Source organism: Kogia breviceps, chromosome 5, assembly GCF_026419965.1.
Source record: "Kogia breviceps isolate mKogBre1 chromosome 5, mKogBre1 haplotype 1, whole genome shotgun sequence".
NCBI classification, from domain to species: domain Eukaryota; kingdom Metazoa; phylum Chordata; class Mammalia; order Artiodactyla; family Physeteridae; genus Kogia; species Kogia breviceps.
The window spans coordinates 51,833,847-51,850,804 of NC_081314.1; the positions used below are offsets into that span (position 1 = coordinate 51,833,847).

Sequence of the window (16,958 nt, forward strand, 5' to 3'; positions counted from 1 at the left end):
TTTTGGGATAACGGTCTTTGACTAGGGTATGTTTAAAGAGCCAATGCAATCATTTTTCAGTGGTACCTGATAGTGCATACACCATGTTTTAAGTCCAAAGAAGGAGGGGACATGATAATGGATACTGGGACATGGAGAGGCACTCCTGGGTCTCTGCCATGTAGAACTTCTACGTCACAAGTAAAAAGAGTTTAAAAAAAAAAAAAAAAGAGAGAGAGAGAGAATCAGGGTGAGAGAAAAGGGCGCATAACATTTCCCCTCACCTAAAGAGAGGGAAGTGCAACTGGAGGGAAATGACAGACTGGGTGAGCCCAACATTACGGTCTCACCCCAGCCTCACATTCTGCCTACTCTAAGTTGTGTGAACTCCTCCTGCAACTGACTCTTCATAGATTTTGAGAGCACTTAACTATTAAATAATTGCAAACTTGTCAAATTTAACTTTCTGGGTCATTTATAAAAATATTTTAAAAGCTTGTAACTAATTTTAATTCCACAAAGAGCTCATTTATTATATTGCTCCCTCCAGAAATATCAGTTCATTCCTATACTTTATTTTCTAGTATCAAGCTGGTTTCTTAAACCCGTAATTATAAAAAATATATCCACTTAACCCTTTGGTTGCTCAAGTTTTAAACAGTCTTGCATAAAATCTTTCAGAAGTTCTTTTGTTTTGTTTTGTTTTTTAGGTCAAAATAATTAGATTAGTTGGTTCCAAGCTGTCTATAAATCTTGCTTCCTCAAAATTAGGTATATTTTCCACATACTGATATCCCTTACCCTTCTTCCCACCCTCCCCACCACCTCCACGAAGATTATTGATCATATTCTTTAAAAAGAGTTAAGCTGAGCCAAGAATAAAAAGAATAAAAATTCCACATACACCTCTTGTGATTCAAATGATAATGAGGTGAGTTAGGTCAAAAAAAATGAAAAAAAAAAAAAAAAAAAAAAAAGCCATAAGAAAAACAGAAGTAGATGGAATCAAGAGGCCACCCATTAAATTTTATGAGTCCACAGAGAAGGCAAAATGCGATCATCTGTTTTGTACAGATTGATATTAAGTCTAGTAACTGGTTCTAAAAGAATAAGTTCCTGGCGTTACCAAGTTGTCTGGCAAAAAGGTAACCAGAGCCATCGAACTAGTATAAAAATATTCCACTAAAACACTGCCTATGAATGTGCAAAACTCTAGGGTATGATCCCAATTTTGTCAGAAAATTATGTGGAAGACTCCTTAATAGCTAATACTTACTACTAATAGTACATGCCTGGTAATATTCTAGGCACTACAAAACATCAACTCATTTATTTCCCAGAGTTGTGAGTATTAAGTAAAATATTATTTATCCTCATTTTGCAGATTAGGAAACTAAGACAAGATTATATAGCATAGTAAGTGGCAGAGGAGTAAATCAAATGCAATGCAAAATATTAACTATGATTGCTTCTCGATGGTGGGATTGCAGGTGAAACCCATGCCTTCATTGTGGAGAAGTGTATTTACTATGCTCAAAATTTGAGGTTTGATTTTTTTCAATAGGAAAAATTATATTTATAATTATATTTCACCTTAGAACGTTTCTTTAAAGTCATAGGAAAAGAAGATACATGATGTCTTTTCCTGGAATGAAGAACTGAACCATATCTTTCCTCCTCCATATACAAAGAATCAACAAAAGATAATACAGTACATAAAAACCTGATCTAAGACTTGGCATGAGGTTTCTATAAACTCATTATTCCATCATGCAACCAGGAGACCTATTTCACAGTACATTTACAACGCATGCAATATATTTGGACTCTGAACTCTGCAGCAGCTGATTAAACGAGAAGCTTACTCCTCAGTTGTGCTGGCATAGCTTCATTAAGTTTAGCAAGCATCTAGGTCCCAGAATGCCATAAATAACTTTCCCCTGTGAGCTGCAGTAACAGTACTAAAATTTCCCCAGGTGTAAGGATGTCCTACTACCTAAAAATCTGTTCTGCAAAATGACTTCTGGGCTACCATCGTTACTATTACGAATGTAATGTTAAGGTGAGAATGCAAGCTTTTTAACTCTCACAATACACTGTGGATAAAACTGAGTGAATCAATTTAGCTTCAGAGTAAAACTTTACCCCTACTGTAGTGCTATTTTCTGTAAAATTAATTTGACATCCATTTTATCTTTAAATCTGCAAAGCAGAGAAAAACAGAGCCAAACGAAGCTCTAATTTCCCCATGACTATTTATAGAAAAATCCATGTTTGAACTATAGTTAAATATTGTTTAACCTATTAGGTATCTTATTTAAGATGGTACATTAATACACTGGAATGTCAGAGAACAATGTTAGTATTTAAAAAAAAAAAACAAAGAAAAAAGCTTGATACCATGACGTTAGATCACTAAATTCAATGTGAGAATGAGATCCTGACAATTTAACATAGTTATCTCTCAGTCAGCCTCATCCAGCCATTTCATTTTCAAATTTCACTTCTAACAATTAGTTCTTGAAGCAACTATAAATCATTTGGCAACATGTTCTAATTCTGGGCCCATTAACCCATGTATGTTTTCAGATCTCAGATTTCTGGAAGAGATTTACTAGTCCCTTCATAGCCATTTCTTTTTCTTTCAAATTAATTTTTCGTACACATGAATCAATTATAAGAGGTATACCAGTATTAATCCCAACAGTTCATTTTACCAGAATTCCACATCTTTTATAACAGTTTTCCAAAGTCAAAATTCAAATAAAATCATTTTACCATATGTAAGAAAAGGTCACTCAAATTGTTAGGAAAAAAGCTTTTGGGCTTCCCTGGTGGCGCAGTGGTTGAGAGTCCGCCTGCCGATGCAGGGGACACGGGTTCGTGCCCTGATCCGGGAAGATACCACATGCCGTAGAGCAGCTGGCTCCGTGAGCCATGGCCGCTGAGCCTGCGCGTCCGGAGCCTGTGCTCCGCGAACCGCAAAAAAAAAAAAAAAAAAAAGCTTTTCTCATTCCTCCCTCATTAACCAGAGGATCAAACTGAAGTTCTGCAATGTAAATTGCCCTCCCTTCCAATAAAGACTCAAAATACCAGATAAATATAGAAAACGCCCCCAAACAACTTGATCCAATAGCCTATAGAGTTAGCTATATAGACATGAAAAGAGGGGGCACCTCTGGGTGGAACTGTCATGATGGTTCTTGAAGAACATGAGAAGTTCAAACACTAAATGTCAAGATAGGTTACTCACCTACCCTTCAGTGACCCTCTCCTTACCTCATACCTGGTACAAGAATAATTAAATAGTTAATAATGTATTTGCTTATGTGTTCCCTACAACTCTTGGGAAGAAGTATGCCAACTTTTTCTTCTCCATATGTCCAGACACTTGCTGAGTACTTGACAAATAAACAGTTGGCATTATATTCACTGAACAGCACTGAAGCACTTGCTTCCAACAATAACTGTAGTCTTGCAATGACTGGGTAAAGTGTTAGAACAAAATGGCAGAATCACTGGAGCGTTGGCTACAGCTGCTAGAGATGGATATAACCAGCCCTAAAAGAGTGCCTCCAATGCTACCACGGTAGCAGGATAATAGGGACAGGTTTTCAAAAGATGCCTCCTCCTTGCTTCCCCTTTAGTAAACTTCTAAATTTCCTAACCATCTAGCTAGGTGTGGTCATAAATCTAAATTCTTGCCAATGAGATGTAAATGGAAGTCTTATGTAGGACTTGCAAAAAGGTTACCTTAAGGAAGCTGAATCAGCTGTAAATAACTCCCCACCCCCTGCTCCACTTTTTACCCCTTCTAGACAACAACTTAAGACAAAATAGCAGCGGCCATCCTATATACTGAAGTGACCTTGATAATGGAAGGCAAGCACTAGGATGATGAAACAGAAGATAGGAACCTGAGTTTCTGACGATACTGACTCATAATACTACTACTCCTGGACCACTTACCTCCAGAATTTTTTATGTAAAGAAATAAACTTTAAAGCAAAATAATTTCACATATCAGGATATCAGTTCACCATTAAAAGGAGGGGAGTAATTATCTCCAAGGAACTTCCAGTTCTAAAATTCTCTACATACGTTAGCATATAAACTTAAAAGAAAAACCTAAAATGTACTGGTATTATTAAGCCTGGAAAATTCCTCAAATAAAAAAGCAACTATATCTTCTCTAGATACAAAGAATGGTATCTTCCATTTATCAGTAAAATTATGTTGTTTGTTGCTACTGACTATAACTCATTAGGATATTTTTGTGCCTGTTCTTCTGGCTGCCTAAAATGTGCAAATCCCCAACTCTTCAACACTCTAACCCTTATTTATCTCTTTCAGATGTTAGCATATATGTCTCTTTTTCCAGTGAGGCCTGTCCTGGCCCCTAAAATAGGTCCCACCTGCTATTTTATTTAACACAATTAAAAAAAAAAACAGACTTCCTAGCACTTACCATAATTTTTCATTTATATAATTACTTGTATTCTTTTGTTCAATGTCTCTCTCTCCCACTATAGTGAAACCTCCAGAGGAGGAGCAAAAAAATCAGGGTTTTTCCCTCGATGTTTTATGTCCAGGCCTGGCACAATGCCTAACACATAGATGGAGTCCATTTATGTAAGTACTTATTATATGAAGGAACAAACGAATGAATAAATGAAGCAAGCATTAAGGAACTGCAGAGATCATATGAAGCAATGTTTACCCACTTACCTCATTAAACACAGGATACATGACTGCATAGAGGGGCATAGAAACCATGGAAGTGGTCTCAGCTTCATTCTTCATCTCTTCCATTGTCATCCTCATTCAAAAGCCAACTACAGTAGAAAAAGAAGTGCTAAAATGCAGAGGAATCGTCATTCACTGCAGCCTTTCTTCTCTTTTTTTGTGATAAAAGAACAGGGCACAAAACATATGCTGACCTGGTTAAAGGGGAAGAAAGAACAGAGATTTACTATGCTAGAATTAACAATGAAAACTTAAGGTGTTTAACATTTTCATTAAAATTCTTTTGCTAATTGTTCACTGATTTTTGTCACCTAAAAAGCAACCAAAACATAGCAGGCATCAAAGATTTAAGGCAAAATTTTAAATTCCACCAAATGTGATCTATTTGGGAAAAAAAGTGACCTAATTTATTAATTAAATAATTCACTTAATATTACTTTAATTTTGCCAGTGGCATTTTTTGAATCTTTGCCCAAATCTGACACAGAGACTAAGAAGAAAAATCCAGACACTGGTAGTTTGGAAATAAAATATCGAGAATTCAACAATATAAGAGAAATTTTGCTTTGAGGAGTTGAAGAAATGTGCTGCTTTTTAAGAGAAAGCAACTGTACTTAATTCCTTTGCTAGGCTGAAATATAAGCCTAATTATAAAGTGAAAGAGTAACAGTAGTAACATACCTATATATTAAATGATATATATGTTAAACAAAAAGCCATTAATTTTGAATAATTTCTACCATTTATAAAGCATTTTCAGATTATAAAACATATTTCACATGCATTTAGTGCTAATAACTTACCTTAGAGTAACTGTCACTCTAATTTTACAGATGAAAATGCAGACTCAGAGATGATAAATACTTGCCAAGATCACACATGCAGAGGCCTGTGGCTTGATCCCTGTGCTCTGAAGCCAGATCTGACACTCCCAAACCAGAAAATAAAGTATGAAGTGAAAACCCAGAACCTCATCTACCCAGGAAAATGCCCAGAAGTTATTCATTTACTGAATAAATATATGTTTAGCACTTACATGCAAGATACAATGGGGGATGAAAAAGATGTGGTCTTAATCATTAAAACATTATCTGAGCCAGACTGTGGAAGACCTAAGCAGTTTGAAAGCTACAAAGGCCAGTACTCATAGCTTTAACAACTTCCAATAACCTGTCCCGTTTGAGAACTGCGTACTATTCTTCCATATATCCCTACCAGTGAAGGGGAACTCAACACCTACAAAAACAGTTCAGTCTTATTTCTGGTAGTTCTAAACATGGAAAGTCTTTCCTGTTTCTGAGCTTAAATCTGCTCCCTGACTTCACAGAACCAAATAATTAAATAAATAATAAATAAATAAAAGGAAGAAAAGGCCAATTCCTAAATTTTATTCTATAGGACAAGAGAAAATCATTATCTAATGAGACAATTGGAACTTAAGTAGACTGCTTTGGTCATAACATTAAGGAAAGAATGGAGGAACAGAAGTTGAAGGCAAGGAAAACTTAAGAAATCTAGTGTATCTAGATCAATAGGACCTGAATAATAAGCAAGAGCAAGCATATAAATATCAATTCTGGCCCTGCTGCTCCTATTTGATTACTTAATAAGCCATTTGGTAATCTACTTTTCCACTTAAAAATTAACTGTGAATATCTTTTTATAATAAACTTGGAATAAAGAAGAGGGGCTGAAGTGCTGTCAAAATGAAAATGATGGATACTGGATGTACAGTATAAGTAGTAAATAAAAAGCATCAGTATCTATGAAAAAAGAAAGTGAAAAATAGCAGTACAGGGCCAACAACAGAACTTGAAGAGCTAATTCACTGGATGACAGAAAAAAAATCTTTTGTTTATTTAATAAATATTTACTGACTAGTTACACAATATTAGGGCTGGTACTAAACAGAGAGCAGTGAACAAGACAAGACCTCAGGGAGCTTATACTATGGAAGGAAAGAAAGAAAATGAACACTTGTGAAAACCACACAGGATGCTATCCTACTATGGGAGAACTGGATGAGAGGACCAGCATCACAAAAACCAGGTGTTTCAGAGAAGGTGGTCAAAAGTTTTAGATGCTCTTAAATACAGACAATAACTTTAAAAAAGTTTTAATTTGATTTCTTGATGAGGTCAAGAGTAACACTCAAAGAGTACTGTCACTTGCATACTGGGAGAGGTCACTGGCATACTGCAGGGGCTGAGGTGGTGAGCTGGTGAGAGAGGAGTCTAAGTTTTCAAGGATCTCAGTAAAAAGGAAGTGAAATATTAAAGGAGGTAAAACACTGAAGTATGCTCAATGGGGTCATTTTTGTCTTTCACTCTTTTGAACACATGCCTATCCCTGCATAAATAAAGGCAGACAGAGTTGAAGGGATTAGTAAAGTGGCTAGAGTCACTTTCTGAATTCCTGCTGATACCCACCTATCTATCCCACTAAACCTGCTCACTTAATTTTCACTTTTTAAAAAATACTGGAATTGAATTTTTTAAAAAAAATTTTGTGTAATAAGTAGTATTGTACCATGTCAGAAAATTTCACTTAAAATATTTATGATTTAAGTCAACTGTCTCTCCCTCTGTATATATATATTTATTTTTATACATATAAATATATATATTTATTTCTTGCCTCTTTAACTTTACAGGACTATCAGCTACTATTTGTCATCAAAAAGATAATATTATAGCAACATTATGGGCTACGTAGGTGGCTGACCCACTCCACACTTATCCACCTTTTTTTTTTTTTTTTTTTTTGCGGTACGCGGGCCTCTCACTGTCGTGGTCTCTCCGGTTGCGGAGCACAGGCTCCGGACGCGCAGGCTCAGCGGCCATGGCTCACGGGCCCAGCCGCTCCGCGGCATGTGGGATCTTCCCGGACCGGGGCACGAACCCGTGTCCCCTGCATCGGCAGGCGGACTCTCAACCACTGCGCCACCAGGGAAGCCCCACCTTTTCAAATAGTGTTCCTATGGGAAAATGTTCCAAAGAACCAATTTACATCTGACCTTTTCAGAACACACATTCACAAACTGGGGCCAAACACAGTTTCATTAGTGTTTACATGAGATTAAAAATCAACAATTCCAATAAGGCTTTTTAAATATTAAGTTGTTCTGCCAATTTTAACTCAGCTTCAAGTTAAAATATGCTGTCATTCCATCTACATGCTTCTTCATTTGAAACGGTTTAATGGACAACCTGCCAATTACTCCAAGCCACTCCAATGCCAAATTCAGTCTTAGGAGTTTCTGCCCTGCACTACCCAACCAACCCACAGGAGTCTGTTCATTTAAACAACTATGCTTGGTTGTATCTTAAGGCTCAGAATCAGCATTTCCTGAAACAGCCTCACTTTACTCCATCTGGGCACAACAGAGCCAAAGCTATTTACTCACGAATAAAATGAGTGAACAAAGGGAAGTTCTGGGTATTGATGTATGCAGTTCTTGGGGATAAACAGAAGCTTCCTAAGTAAATTCTACACTTAAAAAATATTTGTAGGCAGGTCTATTTGTCTTGTTTTTCTCTATAGTGAAATCTAGTACTTAGCCCCCTTACATGGTGCTAAATTTTTATAATCCCTTTAATTTCCCTCCCTAAAGAGGGGAAGTGTTATTTATTTTTGTTGGCTCTCCAAACTGTCCATAATATTTAGCTAAAAGAAGTTTGTTTATTCTAGCAGTAAACAGAACCCATGAGTTCATGTTACAGTTTACAAGTGTAGTTCTTTTTTCCAATAGCCATTACAGTCAGCATAGCAGGTACATAGTAGACACTTTATAAATGTTTGTTGAACGAATAAATCAATGAGATAAGAGATGGGCAGTTTATAAGTTGAATCAGTATTGCTAATACTTTTCAAATATCAAGCCTACCAAAACAAAAACAGACCCAGAAATCTAAATAATTTTATTAAGAAAGTCTGGACTCAGTTACATTCACCAGTTTATACTTCTTTTGGCTATCCCAAGCTCTTCCTACTATAGTAAGCCAAGAGAATAGAAGCATCAGATAACTGCAAATAAAACCAGAATTCCAACAGAAATTTACATGAAAACCAAATAAAACCGAAGAAAATAAAACAGATTATAAATTCTAATGTCTCAATTATATTAAAGCTACCAGGATGTGATCCTAGGGACATAACTGGTGTATAATTTAATAGTTCACAAAATTCTCTAAGTGCAAGCATTTCCAACATTGGTTAACCTTGCTTTACACATAAGAAAGATCCTAAAAATCACCCAACTTTTAGCAGAAAGCAAAACTTTTTCTATGAGAAAGAGTGGAAGAGTTGTGCGGTTTCCAAATGTTGGATGACCTGCGGCATCACTATCACTTCAGGGTCTGAAAACACAAATCCCCAAGACTACTCAGTCAGAATCTCCAAGAAAGGGTCATGGAAGCTGTATTTTAACAGCCAACCTAGATGATTCTTGTGAACAGAACCAGCTGGAAATCACTGTTATGGAAAGAACAGTGGCTAGAGTCAGAAAAAAGAGCTGCCAAGGCCAGTCTTGAGACATAGGTAAAATTAAGTTTGACTCAGTACCTGAGACAGGGGTTTTGGGTCCTGACTTTGTAGAAGTTTCACTTAATCACTGAACTTGTTTCCTCATCAAAAACAGAAAGGGGGTAAAAATTATATCATCTTAAAGGCCATGGTACTCTAAAATTCAGTGATAATAAAATTTTATTACTGGTATCTCCTAAAGGTTCCGAAGTAATCTCATGGGAAATTTTTTAAAAAGAAAACGATCTCATCAGATCTTTAAAAAATTCACGAATTCCAATAAGGAGATCCTCTTCAATAGTTGGTTGATTCAGGGTTTCAAATAACTGACAACCCCTTGCTTTCTCTTAAGCATCCGGCATCACGAAACACACCCAGAAACTGAATTTATTCCAAAGTGGGTATAGATCAGTCTGGCCAATTCACATAGCTGGAAAGGTGGACATCTGATATCACAACCTACCTTTTAGGGCCTTCTCATGCCAAAATATTGTAGCCACTTCCAAACAAGAGACAAAAGGTTTAGAAAAGGAAGCTAGGAAAAAGGCAGGCAGAGGAACAGGTAAGTAAGAGATCCTACTTAGACCAAAATGAGCTTGAACCTTCAGGATACATCTACATCTCTGTCCTTCCTCTGCAAATTATATTTTCTAATTCAAAGTCCTCCATTCTACAGTTTTCTTCTTGAATAAGGTAACGTGGAACTCAACTTCCCTGAACATGCACTGCTGTCAGCTTAGTATTGATAGAATTTTGCCTATATTTAGGGACCTCTAGGAACAATCTCTTCTTAATGGTAGGTGTAATATATTACATTTTGCCACTGTATTTGTTTATATGTATCAACTTTTTCTAGGCTTCTCCAAAATAATAAATGTACAATTTGTGCAGAGATATGTGAAAGGAATTTAAGAACGATCTGAAAACACGGGCTCAAATCCTGTCATTATAAACCATCTTGTCTCTGAGCAAGTCACTTGACCTATCTATGCTTTAGTTTTTTAAGATGGACCAAAACTGAGCTGTATACTTGAAAGTGATATAATTAGACTGAAAGATGATGTAATTTCTAAATCAAACCATAAAGCCTCTATTATTAAATCACTTTAATTTACTAAGTTACTAAGCACTGTATTTTTGCACTTTTAAGGAACTATTTAAAGAAAGTATACATTCTACAAAGAATTATCACTTCACTGGAAGATCTGACCTCAGTCAGATTTGTAAAGGCACCTCCTCTGTTATACCACAATTTCCAGGAATCGGACACCACCAACTTTTAAAAAAAAAAAACAACACAAGATCAAAAAGATATAATCTCTAATATCTGTAAACATGACTGACCAAATAAGCATTTACTGAGTTATTAATTAAGAAATAAGAGGTTCTAACTAAAACAACATCTGAAAATTAAGATGTTCTTGAAAATAGGTAACACTAGCAAATTAGCACACAATGACCCACGAAGGAAAAATGACTAAATGTAAAATTTAGCAATTTAACTCCATTTACTTTATCATTCTTTGTTAAACTCCATATAGCTTTCACAGACTAGTATTCCTTAACTATTAAGCAGATCTGGTTCTAAACATATACTTATAAATCAGTCATTTAAAACTTACTGTTTATTTTTCTATAGAGGGTTAAGTGAGGGTTAAGGTTCTAAGAAAGACTTCAAAGTTCACAATGTTACCTAAAGGAAAATAGTAATAGGGCTGTTTGAATTACACAGTGCCCACCCCGCCAATCCAGTTTCACTTACTTGAGGTCAACTGCGGTCCAAAAATATTAAATGGAAATTTCCAGAAATAAACAATTCATAAGTTTTAAATTGCTCGCCATTCTGAGCAGCATGATGTAATCCCCCACACTCCAGCCTGAGACCCCCAACCATAGATATTGTCTGCTCCCGATATGCAACCATTGACATCATCATGCTTGATGATCCTCCTTCTGACGTACCATCAGAAGGTCAATAGTAGCCTAACACTACATCATAATGCCTACATCATTCACTTCGCTTCACCTTATCACTCAGGCATTTTATCACCTTGCATCACAAGGGTAAGTATAGTACAATAAGATATTTTGAGAGAGACCACATTCACATAACTTTATTACAGTGCGTTGTATAACTGCTCTATTTTATTACTAGTTATTGTTGTTAACCTCTCGCTGGGACTTCCCTGCGGGCCCAGTGGTTAAGACTTTGCCTTCCAATGCAGGGGGTGCAGGTTCGACCCTTGGTCGGGGAACTAAGATCCCACATGCCTCATAGCCAAAAACCCAAAAACATAAAACAGAAGCAATATTGTAACAAATTCAATAAAGACTTTAAAAATGGTCCACATCAAAAAAATCTTAAAAATAAAAAATCTTGCTAATTTATAAATTATACTTTACCACACATATGTATGTATAGGAAAAAACAGTAATATAGAGGGGATGGTACTATCTGAGGTTTCTGGCATCCACTAGGGGTCTTGGAACCTATAGCCAGAAAAAGGGGGAGCCTACTATACTTAGTCGACATTAACAGCACTATCATTAGTGAGGTCAAGCATAGTGATTCTAGAACCAGACTCGCTTGGAATCAATCCTGGATCTACTACTTACTAGTTCTGTGACCTGGGGCAAGTTATCTAACTTCTCTGTGCTACAGTTTTCTCATCTATGAAATGAGAATAACAATAGTATCTATCTCTTAAGGTTGTGAAGATTAAACAAGTTATTACAGATAAAGTGTTTAGAACAGTACATGGAACACAGTAATTATTTAATATTAGCTATTATGATTAAGTACATTTTAATCTAGGATGACAAGATCTCTTTCTAGAGGTCAGGTCCTCTGTACAATCAACCATCTAGCCAGGGGAGTCAAGGACTCTTGAAAACCAGATAAATGGGGGAAGATAAGTGACTGTAAACCTTAGAACAGGAGAACTGTTTTGTTTTTCAAATAAATTCTTTTATCAAATCCTAAATGTGAGATAAAACACACTCAACTGTTCATTCATTCAATACAGGTATTAAGTAATAACTATGGTTTACCAGCCCTTCCTCTCACAGGAGCCCTTAAACACCTCTCTCCACAATTTGAGAAACACTGCTCTAGGGACAATCACTACACAAGCATTATGAACAAAGCATCGTAAGAACAAAGGTGAGTGGTCTGAATAGTAGGGATAAGGACTGGCAAAAGATATCCGGACCCAGATTTTTTCCATAATTCAGATAGTTCCAGATCCCAATTTCTCACCAGTAAATTTATCTGTATTGTTGTCACATGCTCATGCATTTAAGAAACCTAGACGTTAAGACCCTAAAATTTTAAAAGCAATAACAGCCATTAGTATACATTATTATATATTACCTAGTCCAATCTCCAAATTTCACAATTTAGAAATAAAAGTCCCCAGAAATTCACATTAAGAAACTAGTCACAGATATTTTAAACAAATAAGCAATTGAGCCACTATAACCTATTGTACAGGACATCTTAGTCTGCCAAACTGATCTACTTCTAGGCTCACCTGCCCTGCTCTTTGTGTCCTCCACTGGTCCTGCAGCTGAGAGCCAAGACCCCCAGACTCCACGCAGAGTGTTTGGGGATGGAAGCCAGTGGATATGTGGCTCTGATTCAAGGTCGCCCTAGGGTACTCAGCAGCACAAGTTTGTGGATCTTCCATTTGCTGCTGCTGAGACCTCTGACTCACTCACTTTAAAAGTTACCTGCATCATGTCAGTGTAAGAACTTCCATATTTGGGGGAGTAGTTTCTTAATAGAGAAATCATAAAACGGACAAGAAGTAATTAGGTTTTTCTACAGATGGACAGTACAGAGCAGTAGGTAAGTGCTTAGATTTGAAACAAAGGTCTAAGTTTGAATTTTGCTCAGGTGGGTGATATTTGTTGTTTAATCTCTTTCTAAACCCAATGAGAAATTACTGGAAATAACGATTGAGGTACTCACCTCACAGTATTAAGAGTACAAAATGCATGTACTCATTACACTGTCTGACACACAATGAACATTCAATTCATATTATTAGTTATTAATGTTTTATCCAAGAGTCTATGAACCTGACATGGCATCAGGACTGGAACTAGGGTGAGGCAAACCAGATGCCTAGAGCACAAAATTAAGCTCTTACCTGCCTGACAGAGAGTGAGCACCTTCTTAAATTTTGTACCCTAGACCCTTCCTGCCTCACCCTAGTCTTGTCCCTGCATAGCACACACAAGGATAGCCTAATACTGATATCACAATGTCATAAAGGCCACTTACACAGCATATTTTTAAAACCTTTTCTCCCCGACTTGCCAAAATGGAGGCATATATATATTACTTGGGCCACCCCAAAAAGTTACATATATCATCCAAAGCAAATTACATAGTTTAGGAATCCTTAAAAGAATGTGATCATCAAATGCAAGCCTGTGTTAAAATTACTTTTTATTCTCTTAATGTACATAGAGCAATTTAATAAAGAAAGCCGTGGCTCAGTAGCAGAGTGAAATCAAGATGTGATCAAAGATTTTCTCAAGATAATATATAAAGGGGGATAATCTATACAGGAAAACCACAAGATAATAGAATCAAAAGGCTTGCTACCTCTGAATTAGCTGATGGGAAATGGGGACAACAAAAATAGCAACAACTGGCTGCTAAGATATTTCTGCACAACAGGTTCAGGGAAAAGAATACACGTCTCTTTGGTTGTGACAATCCTCGATTTTTTTTCCTATTCGAATACCTAAATTTTTGTTAAATTCTGGTCTGAACAAAATTTAAATGAAAACATTTGTTGGAAGGCAGGAAACAAATCTGTTCCCTTGAATGTGTTCACTTATGCCCATAAAGTTCTTAATCTAGTGGTTCATGAATTAAATAATGCCTAACTGAACAGTCATTTAGCATTTAATTGAGGTACATCTTTGCATTTTCCTTTTTATTAGTATTCGTGATGTTTTAATTTCTCTAATATAATGCTTTCCTTTAAAACCCCTTAGAAATTAATTAAACTCAAGCTCTCATACTGTCCCTATGTTCTCTATGCTTGGAAGTACAATGTAAGAAGACTGTACCACATGGGTCAGGCTTACCTGCTCTGTAACACTTACAATCTTAGATACCTACTATCTTACTTAAAGACTCCTGACTGCTTAAGGTTCTCTACAGTATGCAATGTGTATTTCCTTATCAAATTTCTTTGCACCACAACACTGCCACAAAGCACTTAAACGTTGATAAAATTATTAGCCTCAGATAATAAATGGACTCTGACTCATTTGTTTAACAGTAGATACTAATAAGGACAAGATTCTATCATGATGATGAACTTTAACCTCACCCACAGCTCTCAACTGATCTCAAATAAAAATTCTATTAGTCAGAAGAAGAAATAAGGGAGATAGAATGGTACCTGCTTATACCATATGTACAATTCCACCTGACCTTCACTTGCAAAACTGTAATTCATTTTTCAAGGAAGCACACCAAAATTAAGGTAGGACCTCAGAAATCTCTCAAGTTTTGAAAATACTCCCAAAATGCCAATTTTATTACCGATAAAGGCATCCACAAGTATCTACTTCTGAATAAAAGACCATATTCAAAATGCTTTGTAATTAAATTAGAAAGCCTTGCAACAACGTGAACTGTTTTAGGGAGCAGTTGAAGTCTGGAGGCCATGTCTGACTAATTTACCATTCCCAAATGCCTTTGGTTGCAGCAACCTAGTCTAAGAAGGCAGCAGATGTGTAACATCTTAGGATTTTGTCCTTCCTGAACTCCAAACTCCACTGGAGTTCCAGTTCATCCTGAAGAAAGGATGGTTGAATAAAGCAGAAAGGCATGTTTCAGTGCCAGAGACCAGAAGGTAACTTAAAGAAACTATCATTTTCCCCCCTCCTATCAGCTCTGATCCAAAATTATCAAATGAATTGATGCATGTAGAAGTACTTAATATATCAGAATGGCTAAATGTCCATATGATGGTCTTTCCATCCCCTACTATCCACCAAATTATAAACACTGTAGAGAAGTTTTATTCTGTTCTCTATTTTCTAGTACCTAGCTCAGTACTCTATATAGTCAGTCTACGTCAGCAGCAGTGTTAGAGATGTGATGATGAAAAGCCAGATATAGTCCATGCCCTTGAGGGTGTGCAGTCTTGCAGGGAAGAGACAATAAAGAAATACATGTTAAGCTGCCACTTCACATAATTCCAGGGAGCATACCTGTGTCATACTATATGTACACTTTTCTATGCAAATTCAATGAGCATGCTGAACAATTTTTTTTTGAAGAAAACAACAAAAAAGAAAACTACTGAAATAGGTAGGTGATCATAATTCCATTCCATGCATATAAGCCCCAGAATGAAAGAGATAAAGACATGGATCTGCTGCCCACCCCATCAGACTGAGAGCCATAGTTGTCCCTCACAATAAGCAGCTCACCATACTGTGATTCCACATAATCACACTGTGATTAGGTATTATAATGTACATATTTCTTTTCCAACATGATCTCTGAATAACAAGTTAAATACCTGACCCAGCACTCAAAGGAAAAGTAATCTATTCCAATGCTAGAGGAAAAATGTGTTGATGCTCTGTTAGTTTCCAATGTGGTAACTTCCTAAGTGTTTTTTTTAGAGTAAGCTTGAAGATAAGTAATTTTTGCATGACACACTGACCTTAGCATCTAAGATACAACTTCTCTGTAACTGCAACTCTTTAACTGCCCTCCAATGGCGCTCAATCACTAACATCATTTTACAGCCATGATTAAAAATATGGTGTCTTAACTGGGCCAGCATGGATTCAAATCCTAATTCCAAGCAATAAGTGGCTGTGTGACCTCAGGGAAGTTTCTTAACCTCCCTGTACTTTAGTTTTCTCATTTACCCTGGGGATAATAGTGCCTCTACATCATAGGGTTGGTACAAAGAAGATTTAAGGCAATTTTATACATAATATATGTTCAATAAATATTTGATAAATGAATGAACCAAAGTGTATCATTATTATACAATCTAACTTACTTCTGGTAAACTTATTTCCAAAGGACTGGCCTAAGTAAACAGTAGTGACTACCACTTAATAAGCGCCACTGCTGTTATCCAATAATTCATAAGCTTGCTGATGATTAAAAAATCCTCTTTTCTTTCTTTTTTTTTAATAGCAACACCTGATTCTAGGCAACTGCAGAGTGAGACTGAATATTTATTTCACTTTTTGGGTGGTGAAAAAAAAAAAAAAGATTATACATACCAAAAATGTAAGGGTGACCTTGAAAAATAAGACTGTAATATTACATTACATTCAAGATGCAATTAATTGTGTAGCTAAAATGAGAAAACTGAATTCTTCATCTTCATACAGATGAAAATGGACCACCAAACTACACTGTTTACCTTTTTGCCAATAAATTATTTCTAACTGCTACAATAAAGATGCTTTCACTTTTTACATTTTGTGTGTGTGTGTGTGTGTGTGTGTGTATGCGCATGTGCAGACTGCTAAAACATAATAAGACTGCAACTTTCTATAACATCTCAAATGCAATAATACACACCATCGATGACACTATTTAACATCTAAATCACTTCTGCAGTTTATATTATGGCAAAAAAATTGTTTATCGTGGAATTAGCTTAAAATTCTTGGCATACATTACCAATCATATCAACCCTAATAAC

General features: G+C 36.2%; 1 protein-coding gene across 10 annotated transcripts in view; it reads right to left on the reverse strand.

Annotated features, from left to right (window-relative positions):
* Window positions 1-16,958, reverse strand: part of PDCD10 (programmed cell death 10) — a 64,212-nt gene that overhangs the window by 42,066 nt on the left and 5,188 nt on the right. For 5 of the 10 annotated variants that reach the window (XM_067033961.1, XM_067033959.1, XM_067033962.1 and 2 more), the window contains one exon: window positions 4,708-4,919. In XM_067033961.1, the coding sequence (XP_066890062.1) occupies window positions 4,708-4,803 (96 nt within the window). In that variant the 5' untranslated portion in view covers window positions 4,804-4,919. Of the gene's footprint in view, window positions 1-4,707; window positions 4,920-5,528; window positions 5,648-16,958 lie in introns of all 10 variants that reach the window. The other 5 variants (XM_067033960.1, XM_067033963.1, XM_067033964.1 and 2 more) reach the window with 2 other exon arrangements.